This window comes from Festucalex cinctus, chromosome 8 (genome assembly GCF_051991245.1).
Source record: "Festucalex cinctus isolate MCC-2025b chromosome 8, RoL_Fcin_1.0, whole genome shotgun sequence".
Taxonomy (NCBI): Eukaryota; Metazoa; Chordata; class Actinopteri; order Syngnathiformes; family Syngnathidae; genus Festucalex; species Festucalex cinctus.
In genome coordinates this window covers 29,757,761-29,776,043 of record NC_135418.1, presented here as the reverse complement: position 1 = coordinate 29,776,043, position 18,283 = coordinate 29,757,761, and the positions used below count along the sequence as shown (strand labels likewise).

Genomic DNA, 18,283 nt, shown 5'->3' with positions numbered 1-18,283 from the left:
AGCTCCAGAATCGATACGTTTTTCCAATCCAGAGTAAACGTGAAGACGACGTTCAGACCTTTTCATCATTCATTTCATTTCATTCTTTTCATTCATTTCATCATCAAATTGTGAGGATGAATATCCAAGTTTGATGTGTCCTCAAAACAAAAAGTCTTGACTCACAAAGTGAACTATTTAAAAACTCGCGAATGCCGTCTAACTAGTTCACAGGCACGTTGTGTTGGGAACCTGTGGACCGTGTCCAGCTTTTGGTGCCGTTTTGGAGCCAGCAGCTCCTGCCAAGTGGGCCCAATTAGAGGCTCCCCTCCCTGGGCGGGAGACGAGTGGAGTCGACCCCCCCTCCACCCTCCACCCTCCACCCTGCCGACACAGCCTCTCAGGTCGCCGCGCTGTTATGACGGCTTCCCGAGCTCATCTCGTGAAGAAAAAAACAAACAAACAAAAAATCGTCTTTTGCCGTGTGATGACTTTTCAATTTCATTTGAGAGCAAACAACAAACCAACCGGCAAGATTGAAGCTGATTGCTGTTGTTTAGGGGCGCAAATTGCCTCGTACCGATTTTGGCGATTCGGTCCGTATCACGATTCAATAGGTCACGATTCGATTCGAGACCGATTCATCCCGATACGAGATTTGTATAAAAATGTATTTATTGATGTGAAATTTGAGTCTTATAACTGTATTTAATAGGGCTGGGTTTAAAATAGCGATATCGACACACCTTATCGTTATATCCCAATATCGGTACACAAAAGCAGATATCGACGGACGGCCACATTTGCCACACAGTCAGTCGGCTGCCGGCGCTTTGTGCGTGTGGGCGTAACTTTAGGCGCCGTGTGGTGTTGTGTTTTTTTGTGATCTGACCCCACAGACGACCACACCCGAGTGCGACTGCAGCTGCTGGACGGAGAGCCGCACTCCGACTACATCAACGCCAACTTCATTGACGTGAGTTCAACTCTCGGGCTCCGCCCATCGCAACGTGCCGGCCGTTAGCAAGTGTTAGCGACAGCAAGTTGGCTGTCGTCAACACCGCGATCGTTTTGTTCATTCACGTTTGAGTGAATTCAACATTTTGTTGATGCCGGCTTATCGCTTTGCATGCAAAGTACCTCCTCGCCTCGGGCATCTCGAAGATGGTAAAAATGTCACGTTTTGGTTCTGTGGGGTTGGGATTTTGTTTTCTCTTGGTGGTTTTGGGTGTGTTTGTCTGTGTTCCTCGTTGCTTCACTGCCCTCAGCCACTTGTGTTTTCCCCAAGTGGGTCTCTTTAGCTCATTGGTGTTGGTGTATTTAGCCTGTTGTTTGTCCAGTCGGTGTGGGTGCATTGATGGTGTCATGCTGGCTGTATTGGCTGTCAAGCTGCGATTCTGTCAAGTCAAGTTCTGTCAAGTCAAGTCAAGTTCTGTCAGGTCAAGTCAAGTTCTGTCAAGTCAAGTTCTGTCAAGTCAAGTCAAGTTCTGTCAAGTTCTGTCAAGTCAAGTTCTGTCAGGTCAAGTCAAGTTCTGTCAGGTCAAGTCAAGTTCTGTCAGGTCAAGTCAAGTTCTGTCAAGTCAAGTTCTGTCAAGTCAAGTCAAGTTCTGTCAAGTTCTGTCAAGTCAAGTCAAGTTCTGTCAGGTCAAGTCAAGTTCTGTCAAGTCAAGTTCTGTCAAGTCAAGTCAAGTTCTGTCAGGTCAAGTCAAGTTCTGTCAAGTCAAGTTCTGTCAAGTCAAGTTCTGTCAAGTCAAGTCAAGTTCTGTCAGGTCAAGTCAAGTTCTGTCAGGTCAAGTCAAGTTCTGTCAAGTCAAGTTCTGTCAGGTCAAGTCAAGTTCTGTCAAGTCAAGTTCTGTCAAGTCAAGTCAAGTTCTGTCAGGTCAAGTCAAGTTCTGTCAAGTCAAGTTCTGTCAAGTCAAGTTCTGTCAAGTCAAGTTAAGTTCTGTCAGGTCAAGTGAAGTTCTGTCAAGTCAAGTCAAGTTCTGTCAAGTCAAGTTCTGTCAAGTCAAGTTCTGTCAAGTCAAGTCAAGTCAAGTTCTGTCAAGTCAAGTCAAGTTCTGTCAAGTCAAGTCAAGTCAAGTCAAGTTCTGTCAAGTCAAGTCAAGTTCTGTCAAGTCAAGTCAAGTCAAGTCAAGTTCTGTCAAGTCAAGTCAAGTTCTGTCAAGTCAAGTCAAGTTCTGTCAAGTCAAGTCAAGTTCTGTCAAGTCAAGTTAAGTTCAAGACGGATTTTTTTTTCTCTTTTTTTTTTTTTTTTCCACGATTTGCTTTTCAATTCCAACATGAGGGATGAACAATGCTGAACATGTTGACAATTTTCAACCACCGAATGTAAACATCGTACGCATAATAACTCGTTTAATGACGAGAAGAGGAAGGTGAGCGTCAGGAAAGGATATTATGATGATGATGATGAGAACGCCGTCCCGAGATAACAAACAAATGTGCTCTTTGTTGGAAATGAGAACATTAAAACCCTGACAATACAGACCCCCCCCCCCAACCCCCACCCGAGCACACGGTGATAATAAAAAAGCCTTCTGTTTTTTAATGAAAATATGAAAGCCATCAATGTTTTCATCTCATGACGTGAGGCGAGGACGGCGGTGCGCTCGTCACGCCCACGTGTCCCGCCGAGGGAAGACGAAGACGACCCCGCTATTATTTAATCGGATGTTTATGCATGAATGCGACCTTGACTTGTGCGGCGGAAGATGACTTGAAGATAATTAAGGAAAAGGAAATGGAGTCGCGGGAAGGACTTTAAATGTGACAACAATTAATTTCACTCTGAATGTTGTTCAACTTGAGCGCCTACAAAACATACCGGAAGAAAAGAAGCAGTCGTGATGGCAAATTAATTGTTCGCGGTTAAATTTATGATTTTTTTTTTTTTTTGTATAAATTTATGATTTATTTATTAATATTAAAGTCAACCTCAAACGTTTCTTGACAATAATATGTTATATGTGGCCTCACTAGTCTAAACATGACATTCTGATGATATTGTGTTGATCCATCTCAGGGGGCGGCCATTTTGCGAGGAGAGATTCACTACTGCACTCTGGGGGGAGAAAAAACACAAAAAAATCCCCTCCTCAGCCTCTCTTTTTATTTGGTTTCCACGCCCCTCGTTCCATCGGTGTTCCAACACCTGTTCTCTGAAGCTGAGCTGTGATTGGTTGTCACCTGAAACCTGAGCAGCCGTGGTGTCATTTTCACTCGAGGTGGATCAAAATGGCTGCATTTTGCTCACACAATATCAAGCAGAATAACGTATATTTTGACGCAGCGGGGCTGCAGGGAGCATGTTATTGTCAAACAAATTTGTTTTGGGTGGACTTCCCCTTTAAATATTAGATTTTTTTTTTGTTTTTTAATCGTCTAAAATGAAATTGAGCTGCTTGTTAATATTTTTACCGTCTCCTGTGGTGTAATATATGAAATGCACCCTGCGGATATTTGACAGTGAAAAAGAATTGTAAATCCAGAACACTGTTGAAGCATTCCCACATATATTATTGTGATTTTTATTCTCCACACTTTTTTTTGCCGCCTAACTACTCCCACATAATACTTCCAATTTACACTGCTCAAATTTCAACTAGCTGAGGCCGTGTTTTCTCATTTGAATGTCTGTTCTCCTCATTTGTGTATTTTAAAAAAATGTCATAGAACTTGACAATTGCAAATGTCAAAGATGCAAGATTTGTCTTTCGAGCGTTTGTGTTGTTTTTCTTCAGGGTTACCACCGGCCCAGACATTACATCGCCACGCAAGGTAATGCCACGAAAATGACGCCGTCCGTAACCTCCGAAATTTAAACCGCCAGATAAAAAAATGAAGAGCGCATGACCTGAAATCTCCCGAGCCGCCGATAGCGCGCGTGTGTTTGATTTGCGCGCGTGTGCGTTTCAGGGCCCATGCAGGAGACGGTGAAGGATTTCTGGAGGATGGTGTGGCAGGAGAACTCGGCCGCCGTCGTCATGGTGACCAACCTGGTGGAGGTGGGCAGGGTGAGTGAGCAACGGTAACAAATGTAACAACACAAAACCAACAAAAAAAAGCGCAAGGACGACTCAGTCCTGACTTCCAAAACTGCCAAAATTCAAAATAAATAAATGACTAATAGTGAAAATAAAAATGAATATAAAAATATAATTCGAACATTATATCAGAAAAATAAATAGAAATGGAAATAAATCATTTTTTTATTTTCACTTTTAGTCATTTATTTATTTATGTAGTCATTTATTTATTATTTCAACTTGGCAGTACGGCCCAAAACTGCCAAAATTCAAAAATAAATAAATTACTAAATAAATGACTAAATCAATAAATGACTAAATCAATAAATAAATGACTAAATAAATGACTAAATAAATAAAAATAAATACATGACTAAAAAATAGATAAATAAACGACTAAATAAATAAATAAATGACTAAATAAATAAAAATAAATACATGACTAAAAAATAGATAAATAAACGACTAAATAAATAAATAAATGACTAAATCAATAAATAAATGACTAAATAAATAGCAATAAATAAATGACTAAATAAATAAAAATAAATACATGACTAAAAAATAGATAAAAGACTAAATAAATAAATAAATGACTAAATAAATTTTAAAAAATGGATTTATTTCCATTTTCATTTTTTTGGATCTAATTTTCGAACTATATTTTCTTAATATTTTTATTTTCACTTTTAGCTATTTATTTATTTATTTTGATTTTTGGCAGTTTTGGTCCTCCATAAAACGTGAGCTTGATAATAATAATAATAATAATAATAATGTCATATATGCAAAGGTGACGTGTTTTGCGTGCGTGTTTTAGGTGAAGTGCGTCCGCTACTGGCCCGACGAGACGGAAGTTTACGGCGACGTCAAAGTCACCCTGGTGGAGACGGAGCCGCTGGCCGAGTACGTCATCCGCACCTTCACCGTGCAGAAGGTAAACCGCCTTTCCGTTTGTTTGGGGTTTTTTTGTTTTGCATCTGTCAGTGCAGCAGCACGGTTGTTATTATAGTTTTGGAATTTGTTGTTTGACTTAGTTTTTGATGTCGTTTTTTAAATGGAGTTAGTTTGAATTTGTTTTTAGCCTAATTCTGTTAGTTTTTGTAGCATGGGAGTGACGTCATCTTTTGGTGCTTTTCTATTGGCTGCTGCGAGACGATGTCACTTCTGTGCGATACACTTTCAACGGTTAATATCAAAATAAATCATCTTCAAATTACGTTTCAAATCATCCCCAAAGGCTCATGCATTCAATTTATTACCAAAGACTCAAAACAAAGGACATTTTTGCTATAGTTCTAGTTTTGTAAATGTAATAAAAATGGAGTTTGTTAGTTTTTGTTTTTTAAGAAGCATTTTTCGTTTTTATTTCGTTTGTATTTTAGTTGTGACTTTTTCGTTAGTCGAAACAAAAATAACCTTTTAATGCAATCATCGCCATCCGCGTTTATTTTGCATTCAAGCAAATTGCAAAATGCAATTTTGGTAGCCGTTATTGTTTGATTGCTTTTGTTAGCTGATGAAATAACGACGGCGTGATGACGGACCGCGCAAACTTTTGATTGATGCCGAGCGCGGGCGACCTGTCCGCTCGCTCCAACGCGCTTTTGAGGCTCGTTTTTTTTTCCGGTGTAATTATTATTTGATTTGATTTTTTTTTGTTACACCCCTAATATATATATATATATATATATATATAATATGAAATGCTGGTCATCATGGCTTGCAGTTTCCCTGGGGCCGTTGTATAGATTTTCCAGCATTTGTGAAGATTCGTCTTGGAGAGGAAGCGCGAGCGGCCATCATTTCTTTTCCTTTTCTTTTTTTTTTTCTCCTCTCCCAGCGGATCCATACCGCCGCCGCGTACCTCCTTTCCTCCCTCCTCAATAATTCAGCAGGATCGATTCCACCCGCAGAGCCGCAGACTGAGCGGGTCCTGCAAAGGACGGGGTCTTGTCCTTCTCACTTCAGGGTCTCTCAGGTCATTGTAACCCCGCCCCCAAGCTCAGGTGGAGGGAAAAAAAGGGGATGACCAGACGCACGGCCACAGAGGACGAACACGAGGTTGCGAGCGTGACGATAAAAAAGAAAAAAAAGAAAATGTCAGGAGCGTTGAAACGTGAAGGACGCCGGCACACAACAACCGTTCATTTGGTTCGCTCTCCAATTACGCTATCGAGACATTTACGAGAATTCGGTGCAAGGAAAACAACTTATGAGCGTTCCAAGATTTGAGACGTCTTTTGGTCTGTTTTTTTTTTGCGTGTTGAAATAAGAGCAAACATTTGCAATCGGACAACTTTGTCATCGTTTAGTTGAGCTTAACAACAACAACAACAGCAGTGAATGAATGAATTTCATTCGATGAATGCGATCATTCCGATTTTTCATGTTTTTCTTTCCAGAAGGGCCACCACGAGTTGCGCGAGCTGCGTCAGTTCCACTTCACCAGCTGGCCCGATCACGGCGTTCCGTGCTACGCCACCGGCCTGCTGGGCTTCATACGCCAGGTCAAGTTCCTCAACCCGCCCGACGCCGGACCCATCGTGGCGCACTGCAGGTACGCGCGCAAGCACGCCTTGACCATTTTGACATTTCAGTTTCGGTATTAGTTTGAGGGGGTTTTTTTTTTTGTTTTTTTTTTAAATGTGTATTGTGCGCAGCATTTAAAAAAAAAAAAAACGTCATTTGGAGGTGCTTACTAAACTAAACTGAGTTAGCTTCAGTATTAGTTTTAGTTTTTTTTTTAATGTGTATTACTTGTGCGCAATATTTGAAAAAAAAACAAAACAAAGCAAAAAACACCATGGGAGCGACATCATCTGAAGGTGCTTAATAAACTAAACTAATGAGAGTTAGCTTCAGTATTAGTTTTAGTTTTTTTTTAATGTGTATTACTTGTGCGCAATATTAAAAAAAAGGTGCTTACTAAACTAAACTGACAAAAAAAAAACCCTGAAAATTAAAATTCAAAAAACAATTTCGTTAACGAAATAAAAAAAGTCAAATAAAAACAAAACCTGAAACTACATTTTATGTTTACAAAACTAATAACTATAATTGTAGCAAAAACGTCCTTCGTTTTAGTCTTTGCTTATTAATTGAATGCCTTTGGGGATGATTTGAAGTCGATTAATTTTGATATTAAGCGGACGTTTCAAAGTGCGTCACACGGAAGTGATGTCATCAAGCAGCAGCCAATAGAAAAGCACCAAAAGATGACGTCGCTCCCATGCTGTTTTTGAAATATTGTGGGAAAAAAACTAAAACTAATACAGAAACTAACAAGCTAAACTAGAATGAATCATTTATTAAATAACTAAAAGAACAGAAGCGCCCTGAAAACGAATTAAAACGAACTCAATTTCAAAAACAATACTCTAAAAACGAAATCAAAACTAAGTGAAATGAAAAATTCCAAAACTAATACCAACCTTGATTCCCAGTCAACATTTTGCACGACGTGGCGAGAACTCATTAGTTGAAGCTCGCACACGTTTTTATTTTGCGTCAATCGTTCCTTTTTCTTGCGCTGCAATTTCACAGCATTTGTTTTTACTTTTTCATCCCTTTGCAATCTTTTTTTTTTTTGTTTGTTTTCAACTTTTCGGTTTGAACACGCGCGCGCACGCACACACCAAGTGTTGGCGAGTCGACATTAATCACTCAGGTGACAGGTAATCTGCGGAGGCCCTCCCTCACTTCCCCGTCTTGCTCTCCCGCGTCTCATTCATTACTTCACCTCGTCCGTCCGTCCGTCCGTCCGTCCGTCCGTCCGTCTCTCAGCCATCGCTCACCATGTGTCACTTAAACACTTGACGACGACGTCGTCGCGTTATTAAAAGTCTCACGTCAAGATGTCCGATATTGCTGGCGACAATTTGTGGCAGCTTCCCACACGCACACACATAACAACAACAACAAAAAACTGCAACCAGGCGAGTCGTCATAAAAAAAAATATTAAAAAAATGATTAAAATGGTCGACATTTTAATGGCTTTTCAGTTTGTAAGATTGATTTGAAACATGAAACATGAAACAAAACATTTGTACGCATACATGAATGTAATAAAGACTTTGGATTTCATCTTTTATTTATCTTTCACTACACTCGTTCATATTTTTGCTGCAATTACATAACTTGAATTGTATTCATTTTTTTTGGGGTCTTTTTGGAAAAAAAAAAAAAAAAATGCCAGCATAAAAAATCTGAAAAATATTTACTTGAACCTTCACTGCAGGGTAAAAGCAAACAAGAAAGAATTGATCTTTTTTTTTATTTTTTATGGCAACACAAAGCAGTAAATCCACCATGTGATGAGATTATAGAATCTAAAGAAATTACGTTTTTATTATCTAATGAATGAATTCCATTTTTTCATGTAGCAAAATAACCAAACTCAATATCGATAATGTTCAATTATTGGACGGCGGCTGACTCGTCAAATTCAGATCAAAAGCATCAAATTCCATATCAAACTTATTGCATGTCTTTGCGATATGCATATTGCAAGAGCCAATATCGCGATATCGAGACTTTTTTCGATATATGATGCAGCCCCTAATATATGTATAAAAAAGTGACGTCGGTATGCCTTTTTTTTTTGTGTTTTTTTGCGTCCAGCGCGGGCGCGGGCCGGACGGGCTGCTTCATTGCCGTGGACATCATGCTGGACATGGCGGAAAACGAGGGCGTGGTCGACGTCTTCAACTGCATCCGCGAGCTCCGGTCGCAACGGGTCAACATGGTGCAGACCGAGGTGAGCGCCGCAAACGCAAGTGGGACAAAATGGCCGACATCCTGTCTTCTTTTTCCTTCTTTTTTTCAGCCACGCCTTCTCAAGTTGATGTTGCTTGATCAAAGTGGCCCAAATTTCTGAATTTTCACAATTTTTGGAAATCTGTTCAGGCATCTTGAGGCTTCTTTTTTTTTTGGTGTGGTTGATGGAAATTTCATTTTTCTGGCTTTGAGGGAGTCTGGTCGAGATCGACCGATATGTTTTTTTGTTTTTTTCAGGGCCGATACCGGTTATTAGTCATCAAGGATGCCGATAACAAATATTTGGAGCCGATATCCATTTGCACTAAAAGGGAAAATATATTGGCATCAAAATTTGGGAAAAAAAATACAAACTCCACCTCGTAAATTTCTTGAATTTTTATGCATATGTTTATTGAACAACTTTTAAGATTCGTAAAATATTAAGAGTTAAACAAAACAAAAAAAACTAAATAAATCTTTAAATCCAACAAAAAAGTTGAGGTATCCGACGGGCAAGTAGCATGTCTTCAAAAGTTCAATCATTTTTTAATAATCTTTTTTTACGATTATGCTGATTTTGTAATCGTGGAGTGGAATAATTGAAATTGTAATTGAATTTCGATGAATTGCACAGACCTAACGTGAACTGAAAATTAAAAAACAAAACAAAATACTCCCCTGATGTTAACTTTTTTAAAAATAATTTTTCAAAAAATATTTTAGTCTATTATCAGCCATATGATTCTTCAAAACGGCCGATGCCGATATTTGTATAATCTATCCCGAGCTTCTGGTGCAAAATTTTCATGATGTTAATCTTGACCAAATATAAATTTGTATGTTTAATATTTTGAGAATGGTGAAGGTGCTCAAAAGGGGATGTGGTTAAAATTTGCGATCAATCACACCAAAAGTGCAAATAAATTTTTGAAGGACGTGGAAAAGGACCCGAAAATGTCTTGTTGAAAGCAAAATGCCACACATCCTGTCTTTTTTTTTTTTTTCCTTTTTTTTTAGATGCGCAAATAGACGCTGAGCTAATCCGTCGCTTTGGCACTTTATTACAATCAATACTTTCCTTCAAGCCTTTGACGTCACCTCCACAAACACAACACAAATGAACAGAACGCGCTCGCGCGTGCGTGTGTGCGTGCGTGCGCGCGTGCGCTAACTGAGTGGGAGTCGTTTGTGTGAGTGTCGAGGCTGCTGGATGCTTCGCTAATCCTCGTCTAAACTGCACAACAGCAATTAATCTTTTAAAAGGCAGAGGTGGAGCGTGCGCGTGTGCGTGCGCGCGCGTCATGTCACGAGCGCAGACAAGCGCCCGGGGGGGTGAAGCGATTTTTAAGAGGCTCCCCTCCGCGGGGGCCGCAATCAACATTCCGCGCGGCAAAGTTGCAACAGCAGATGCGGCGGCGTAAAGTGGGCCGAGAGGGCGGCGACATTAGCATGCGCCGCGCCGGTTCCGGCACAAAGAGCGCGCTTGATCCCGAGCGCCGAGAAAAAACATTGCAAGCGCGTCTTCATTTTCGTTCAGCGGCAAAAAGCCTGCGAAAGGCGAGCCAACGATGACTTGCAAAAACACTCGCAACACCTTTTTTTTTTTTTTTAACTGCTGCAAGTGGCTCAAATGAGATCAAATGCAAAGAAAATGGCTGACTTGCCGTGTCTTTTCAGTCATGAGACTTTTTTGTGGGTCTACTCATGTCCACCAAATTTCATGTTGCGAGGTCAAAGCGGTTCCTAGAACAGAATTTTCCAAATTTGAGAGGACCACTGCAAATGGTCGAAAAGACTCAAATGTCTTCTTCAAACCAAAATGGCCGACTTCCTGTGTCTTTTCTGGCATGTTCTTGTCATGTTGCCAAGCCGAAGTGTCTTTGAGGGCTGAATTTTGCAAAGCCTCCAGACGACGGGACTGCCGGCAGCGCGTCCGCCATGACGGCTCGTCTCTTGTGCTCGTCCAGGAGCAGTACGTGTTTGTCCACGACGCCATCTTGGAAGCGTGTCTGTGCGGCAACAGCGCCATCCCCGTGTGCGACTTCCGAGCCGTCTACTACAACATCAGCAGGCTGGACCCTCAGACCAACTCCAGCCAGATTAAAGACGAGTTCCAGGTCAGAACCTCGCAGTCATTTTCCCAGCGGTGCAATCAAGCCTCGTCTATTGCAGCTGGAGAAACTTTTTCTTCTTCTTCTTCTTCTTCTTCTTTCGCCAGACCCTCAACATAGTGACCCCTAGAGTGCGGCCGGAGGACTGCAGCGTGGGCCTGCTGCCCCGCAACCATGACAAGAACCGCAGCATGGACGTCCTGTCGGCCGACCGCTGCCTCCCGTTTCTCATCTCCGTGGATGGCGAGAGCTCCAACTACATCAACGCGGCACTCATGGACGTGAGTCGGGAAATCGTGCTCAGCAAAAAAGTGGCTCATGGACTGTTTGTGCAAATCAGGACTTGACCTTCACGTTTCAAGCCGGTCCCAGAATAGTTTTTAGTCCAGACAAATTTCACTCTTAAGAGAAGTTTCATCCCAAGAAAAGTTTCATTCCACAGAGAAGGTTTCTTTTGCTCCCAAGAGGTCTCGTCTCAACTGAAGTCCTGTGAGGAGGTTTGATTGGCTCGCAAAGCTTCTAGTATCAAGAGAAGTCCAAAGAGAAGATTTTAGTCTTAAGAGAAGGTTCGATTCCCAACGGAGGATTTTAGTCCTGAGAGTCGTTGGTAATCCTGAGAGACAAAAGGAGGTTTTAGCCAGTGAGAAGATTTTCGTCCCGAGAGAAGCTTCTTGTCCAGAAAACCAAACGATGGCTCTCGTCTCAACTGAAGGTTCCATTTGGTTGTAAAGGTTGTATCAAAGAGAAGATGTTAGTCCGAGAAGGTAAAAATTCGACAAGCTTTTAGACTGGAGAGAAAGTTCAAGTCCTGAGAGAAGGTTTTCAGTTTGAAGTGAAGCTCGAAGTCTCGAGATGATGTTCTAGTCCCGAGTAAGCGCGAAGTGGAATCTTTCGTAGGTTCTCGCCAAGCAAGTCCTGAATTTTGGACTCTCCTTCCGCAGAGCCACAAGCAACCGGCGGCCTTCATCGTTACCCAGCATCCCCTGCCGAACACCATGAGCGACTTCTGGAGGTTGGTCTTTGACTACAACTGCTCCTCCGTCGTCATGCTCAACGAGATGGACGCCGCTCAGGTATCGACCGCAGCATCCCATCATTCCTTCCGCACTCCAAATTTGCGAAACGACGATCGTTATGAACCTGAAGATAGGCCACACCCACCAAATGTACTAACCATTTTCAACATACAAGTGCGGAGAGGAACTGACTGATACAATTCACAAAATAAAACCAAAACAAAAATCCCCTCCTCGCCCTCTCTTTTTATTTGGTTTCCACGCTCCGACTTCCATGGCTGTTCCAACCCTAATAATGCAAACGCAAAGCAAAATCTAGTTTGTATGATAACCTCTTTCCAATTCTTGAAACGCGCCGATTGGCAAATAATCGCCAGCTCCTTCCTTCCTTGCCAGTTGTGCATGCAGTACTGGCCCGAGAAGAGCTCGTGCTGCTACGGTCCCGTCCAGGTGGAGTTCATCTCGGCCGACATCGACGACGACATCATCAACCGCATCTTCCGGATCTGCAACATGGCCCGGGTACGAGACTCCGCCCGCCGGCTGACGAATCCAGAACGGCCCGCCTGCTTGTCGCCTTGTCTTGATTTCAAGAAAATCACGTCTTTTATTATACAAAAAAAAAGTTTTTATTATTTATAGTCATGCTTTTATTCTTTCTTCAAAAAAAAAGTTACCATGTATATTAATACATTTATTTCACAAAAATAGCCATGTATAGTAAGACTTTTTTTTTTAAATTTATAATCAGGCTTTTATTTATAAAAAAAAAAAAGTACTGTATATACTTCCTTGGCACCAAAACAAAAGTAAAGCACTACTTTTGTCTAATGGAAGTTCCTCAACTCATGTTTTTTTTTATGTCAGAATATAATTTTGAACATCGTTTCTTGTCACCAATGCAACGTTGATTTGGTGCGTGCGTGAAAAATCAAATCCAAGCAGGAAACGTGTTGTGATCCGACGTCGGATGCCAAGACGGGCCGTGAAATTGAATGGAAGCAAAGAAAAGACGTGAAAATCGTTTGCGTGACTGACGGCGATTTTGAGCCATCGCAATCGTCGAACGAATCTTTTTTTTTTTTTGTTTTTGTTGCCGGCAGCCTCAGGACGGCTACCGACTGGTGCAGCACTTCCAGTTCCTCGGCTGGCCGGCCTACAGGGACACGCCCCTTTCCAAGCGCTCCGTCCTGCAGCTGGTGCGCCGACTGGCCAAGTGGCAGGAACAATACGACGGCGGCGACGGACGCACCGTCGTGCACTGCCTGTGAGTTGATGACAAACTTCACCAAAACGGGTTTTTCCGTCGTCATCGTCACGAAACGCGTTCACATCCAAAGCCAGTTGCAAAATGAAGCTTCATATTTTTTTTTTTACTCCTCTAGAGGGTGCTAGTTGCTTTTACCAAGCAAAAATCTGTATTTTAGGACAGGCGAGTACCGATACCAGGTATCGATATTGGGCTGATATCTGCCCATTTGATGAGTTTTTTTTTTTTTTAAAGCAACAATGTATAGTAGGAAGTTAAAAAAAATAATAAAGCTTTAATAATTAAATAAACAACCATGTTTTTTTTTTATTTACTTATATATTCAAAAATAACGACCATGTATATTAAGGCTATTTTTTTTTTTTTTTCATTTAAGGCTTTTTTTATTTATTATTTTTTAAAGCCCACATGTAGTAAAACATGACCTTATGGCATTTATTTAAAATAATAATAATAATAACCATGTATGGCATATAAGGCATTTATTTAAACAAATGATGTATATTAAGGCTTTTATTTAAAAAAAAAAAAAAAAGTAGTAATACTTTTATTTCTTTAAAAAAAAGTTAGCATGTATATTGGAAATTAATTTTTTTCTTCTTCTGCATTTCTTCTTTAACCAAAGCAAAAATCGATATTTTCGGACAGTTTGCTGCTTTGACGGCTTTGACAAACTTGGGGGAAAAAAAAAAAAAATTGTGATGATATTTCTCCACTTTTGTGTCCAAATTGAAAAGCGGCGGCAGACTCGTGGCCAGGTAGCAAAAGGAATTTATTTTTAGTTTTTTTTCTCTCGACGCCTTTGAGAGCGTCAAGAAAAGCGAGCGTCAAAGTCGCGCGCGTTGGACACGGAGCTAAAGCGCCAACGCGTGCGCTCCTTCCACCTCCGGTCAAAAAAACGAGCGGCAGCAAAAACTCTTTATTAACCTCCACTCACCCGCACGGCGACCATTCACCAAGGAATCAAAGACAGCGGAATGTTTTTTTTCCTTCAAAAGGAAGAAATTGAATATGTGCTTGTTTAGCCTTGAGGAGAAAAAAAAAAAAAAAACATATTTGAAGACATTCCAATCCTGTTAAATGCTGTGCAAAAACTTGGCAACGTGTTCACAAGCTGTTTTCTCCTATATACATGCATACACGTGTCTTTGATGTTGCATATACGTCACACGTTGGACAGATATTTAAAAACTCTTCGATACGTGTCTTTGATGGCAACGTTGCACAACAGTTAACAGATGTGCTAAAGCTCTTCTACGTGTGTCTTAGACAGCTACACAAATGATCTCCGATATATGTGTCTTTGATGTTGAAGTTGCACAACAGTCAAAAGTGAACCAATATGCGTCTTTGATGTCAAAGTTACGTGTCTGTCAATACAGTGAACAGCCATTCAAAAGCTCTTCGATACGTGTCTTTGATGTCAAAGTTGCACAACAGTTAACAGATGTGCTAAAACTCGTCAACATGTGTCTTTGACATCTACACAAACTAACTCCTATGTGCATGTGTCTTTGATGTTGAAGTTGCACAACAGTCAAGTTTATTCAACATGTCTTTGATGTCAAAGTTATGCGCCTGTCAATACCGTGAACAGGTATTCAAATGCTCTTTGATACATATGTGTCTTTGATGTCAATGTCGCACATCAGTCACTACTGAACAAATATTCAATTGAAAAGCTCTTTGATGTCAAAACGTGCGGATTTGTCGCAACAGAGGGCGACCTACCGACGGACGGTGTCGTTGACGTGAGCAGCGTGTCTTTGATGTCCCCCGCGGCTAATCGTTTGTTGCCGTCGCAGCACCGGCGGCGGCCGCTCGGGCACCTTCTGCGCCATGTGCAGCATCAACGAGATGATCCAGCAGCAGAACATCGTGGACGTGTTTCACACCGTCAAGACGCTGCGCAACAACAAGACCAACATGGTGGAAACCATGGTCAGCGACCAATCCTTCCTTTGTTTGTCCCGAGCGAGCGAGACGCCTGACCTTTTGTTTTTTGTTTTTTTGTGTGTGCAGGAACAGTACAAGTTCTGCTACGAGGTTGCGCTGGAGGCGCTCAGCTCCTTCTGAACGGTCGCCGGGGAAAAACATCGCGGACGGGCAAAAAGCGAGCGGTCGCCGGCCGCTCCGAGCGGAGGGGAGTGGAAACGTCGTCCTTGTGCAAGTCGCTTCCACTTTTGAATGTTGTCTCCCCCTGCTGGCCACATTGCACACTTGTTGCCTTTTCGCCCCTTACACGCTGGCCATCTTTTTTTTTTTTTTTTTTTTTTCTTCCCCCAAATTGATTGTGCAAGGCAGCCGTGCGGGACGGGGGGGGTTTACATTTCTACCCGCCAAATTGTGTCCAAAGCCATCAACATGAAATGTTGTCAACGTGTGATGCGGCGACGACGACGACGACGACTTCCTGAAAGGTTCGGGCGGAAAAACGCCGGCTCCATACCGTATCACAACGTTTAGTTTTTTCCTGGCTCTTTCCTGTGTGCGTGAAAGGTATCCATGCAGATTGGAGGAGCGGTTTGAAGTCGACCCGCAAATTTGCTTAATTAATTGACATAAAATTATCTTTAAGCGTGAAAGGCATGTGCAAAAAAAATAATAATTATGCTGGCTCTACCATGGTGAACGTTTTTTGGTTTTTTTTCTCCTCTGGCTCTTCTTTGTTTGCGTGAAAGGTATCCATGCAGGATGGAGGAGCGGTTTGAAGTCAACCCGCAAATTCACTTAATTGACATAAAATTATCTTGAAGCATGAAAGGCACGTGTAAAACAAAAAAAAACAAAAAAAAATGCCGGCTCTACCGACAACACAATTTTTTTTGCGTGGTTTGAATTTGTTGAAAGCAACACGTGACGATGATCTCAAGAGGAAAAGCCGCAACGGCGAGGTCAGGATGAGTGAATATAAACGGTTGAAAACATCTCAAGGCAGCGTGAAAGGGGCCGAACTGCATCCACTAAAATACGATCCCAACAACGGCCACGGTTTCACGCCGTTGGCGTCCGAGTTGTCGGAATATTTTTCCCACATCCGCAAAAGTTTTTAATCGGTTTTAAACGGTTTTGCGCCGTTCAAGACTGTGATGTCAAGCTGACAATTTTTTTTTTTTTTTCGATCCAGTTTCACCGGAGCAACATGAAATGTGGTCCACACGTCAGCCCACCAAAAATGTCTCATCAAATCCATTTTGGTTTGAATCTTGTCAATTTGACACGGCCAAAAAAATGGTGGCAAGATGAAATTTGCCATCTTATCACGAGCAGACCCACCAAAACGTCAAATTTTGTTTCCGGTCGTCGTGCTAGCAAATCTCAAGCATGCATCCGACAAAGATCAATGACGCTAATCGCGGAAATTGTAATTTTTTATTTTTATTTTTTTGTGTGTGTCTTTGCTTGGTGATGAGCAAAACTGAAGTTTATGAGCGCCCCCTGCTGGCAGAACATCTGCCATCCAAGTGTGAACACGCAAGTGGCTCGTGTTTTCGTTATCATCTCCGAGGCGCCGCCATTTTTATTTTTGTTTGTTTTGTCCAAGATGTCGATTGAGATTTTTGTGTGCATGTGGCCGTGCATTCAAATTGCTTTATTTTATTTATTTCTATTTTATTCCTGTCCAATGTTTTTTGTAGGGTTCCGCCTGCTTATTTCCACTTTTTTTTTTTATGTATTTATTTTTTATCATAATTTTGTGGGCTCTCCAGTGAAGTTTTGAGTGCTGCACTGGTTTAATTTAATATTTGTATTCCTGGAGGATTTTTTTTTTATTATTATTTGTACTTTAATTTGTTTTGCATTATTAAAAAGAAAAAAAGTTTTTTTTTTGGATTTGCTTGTTTGAAAATGTGCTTAAGGTATCCAATAATAAAAGGGACCAAAATGCTGAAATGTTTCGTTTTTTTCTCTCTCTCTCTCCTCATTGATTGCATCAAAGACACGTCGTTTTGCACACGCATTGGACACATAAACATGTTTCCTTACAAGAAAAGCAAAATGTTGACATATGCGCACGCGAGTTCACTTTGTTTGCACATTTGTTAAAACATCAAAGACACATCAAAGGCAAACATTTGTGCATGCCGCCATCTTAAACATGATTACAATTAGTTTTTAAGGTGGGTCTGATTTTTTTTTTCTTAGTAATTTTAATTATTTAATAAATGCTTTGTTTTAGTTTGGTTTTAGTTTAGGTATTAAAAAAACAAAACGATAATCTGTCTTCTTTCATTAAAGACGACAGAAATCAGTCAACAATTACTGGTGATGTCATTTTCAACAATTTTCAATTTAAGAATGGCTCCAAACGATTACTCGATTATGAAAATAATTGCAGCTTAAGTCGGCTTTCACAAAGACGGACGTCGGGACTGCGCGAGCTGACGTCATCCTCACTTTCCACTCGTGTGCAACTTGACCCCTTGATGACCTCATCATTTCCAAGAGGATGATTGCTGACCATCGCCGCCGTTTCAACACGCACGCACGCACGCACCCGCTGTTGCGTCTCGGTAGGTCGCCGTCTTGTTTCTCTTCTCACAAATGCGCAACGACACGCACACGCGCGCACGGAACGCGAGGATGTCAGCAGGCACGATTTGATCCAAATCATGGCGGCCATTGCCACAAATGGAAAAATAATGCTGTGGAATGACGCCGAACAAGCGTGCGCGCGTGCTACCGAAGCAGAGGCGGAGTTTGCCATAACGCAAGGCAGGGAATTGCTCGGGGCCCCTTAGCCGGCAAGGGCCCCCAGAGGGGTGGGGTCGGGTGGATTTTTTTCTTTCAAAAAAACAAAACCATGGATAGTAAGGCTGATTTATTTTTATTTTTTTAGCTTTTATTTAAAAACAAAAAAAAAAAAAAAATCTCTGTATAGTAAGGTTTTTTGTTTTTTTTTTAAACGACCATGTATAGTAAGGCGTTGAAAAACAAAAACAAAAAAAACATCCATGTATAGTAAGTTTTTTTTTGTTTTGTTTGTTTTTTTAAAAACACCCATGTATAGTAAGGCGTTTTTTTTTTTTTTTTTTTTTTTTTTTCTTTTTAATAACCATCTACAATGTTTTTTTCTGACAATTTATAGTAAGGTGATTTCTTAAAAAAAAAAAAAAAAA

General features: G+C 41.1%; 1 protein-coding gene and 1 long non-coding RNA gene across 17 annotated transcripts in view; one reads left to right on the top strand and one right to left on the bottom strand.

Annotated features, from left to right (window-relative positions):
• ptprt (protein tyrosine phosphatase receptor type T) overlaps window positions 1–17,057 on the top strand; it is a 121,166-nt gene extending 104,109 nt beyond the window's left edge. For 12 of the 16 annotated variants that reach the window (XM_077529050.1, XM_077529051.1, XM_077529049.1 and 9 more), the window contains 13 exons: window positions 870–955; window positions 3,720–3,756; window positions 3,895–3,992; window positions 4,825–4,941; window positions 6,410–6,564; window positions 8,629–8,764; window positions 10,734–10,883; window positions 10,985–11,158; window positions 11,819–11,950; window positions 12,290–12,415; window positions 12,997–13,160; window positions 14,969–15,104; window positions 15,186–17,057. In XM_077529050.1, coding sequence (XP_077385176.1) covers window positions 870–955; window positions 3,720–3,756; window positions 3,895–3,992; window positions 4,825–4,941; window positions 6,410–6,564; window positions 8,629–8,764; window positions 10,734–10,883; window positions 10,985–11,158; window positions 11,819–11,950; window positions 12,290–12,415; window positions 12,997–13,160; window positions 14,969–15,104; window positions 15,186–15,239 — 1,565 coding nt within the window. In that variant the 3' untranslated portion in view covers window positions 15,240–17,057. Of the gene's footprint in view, window positions 1–869; window positions 956–3,719; window positions 3,757–3,894; window positions 3,993–4,824; window positions 4,942–6,409; window positions 6,565–8,628; window positions 8,765–8,833; window positions 9,904–10,733; window positions 10,884–10,984; window positions 11,159–11,818; window positions 11,951–12,289; window positions 12,416–12,996; window positions 13,161–14,968; window positions 15,105–15,185 lie in introns of those variants that run through there. The other 4 variants (XM_077529064.1, XM_077529063.1, XM_077529052.1 and 1 more) reach the window with 2 other exon arrangements.
• Window positions 13,567–18,283, bottom strand: part of LOC144023502 (uncharacterized) — a 46,616-nt gene continuing 41,899 nt past the window's right edge. The window contains exon 4 of the long non-coding RNA XR_013284563.1: window positions 13,567–15,068. This is a non-coding gene — a long non-coding RNA (uncharacterized LOC144023502). The remainder of the gene's footprint in view (window positions 15,069–18,283) is intronic.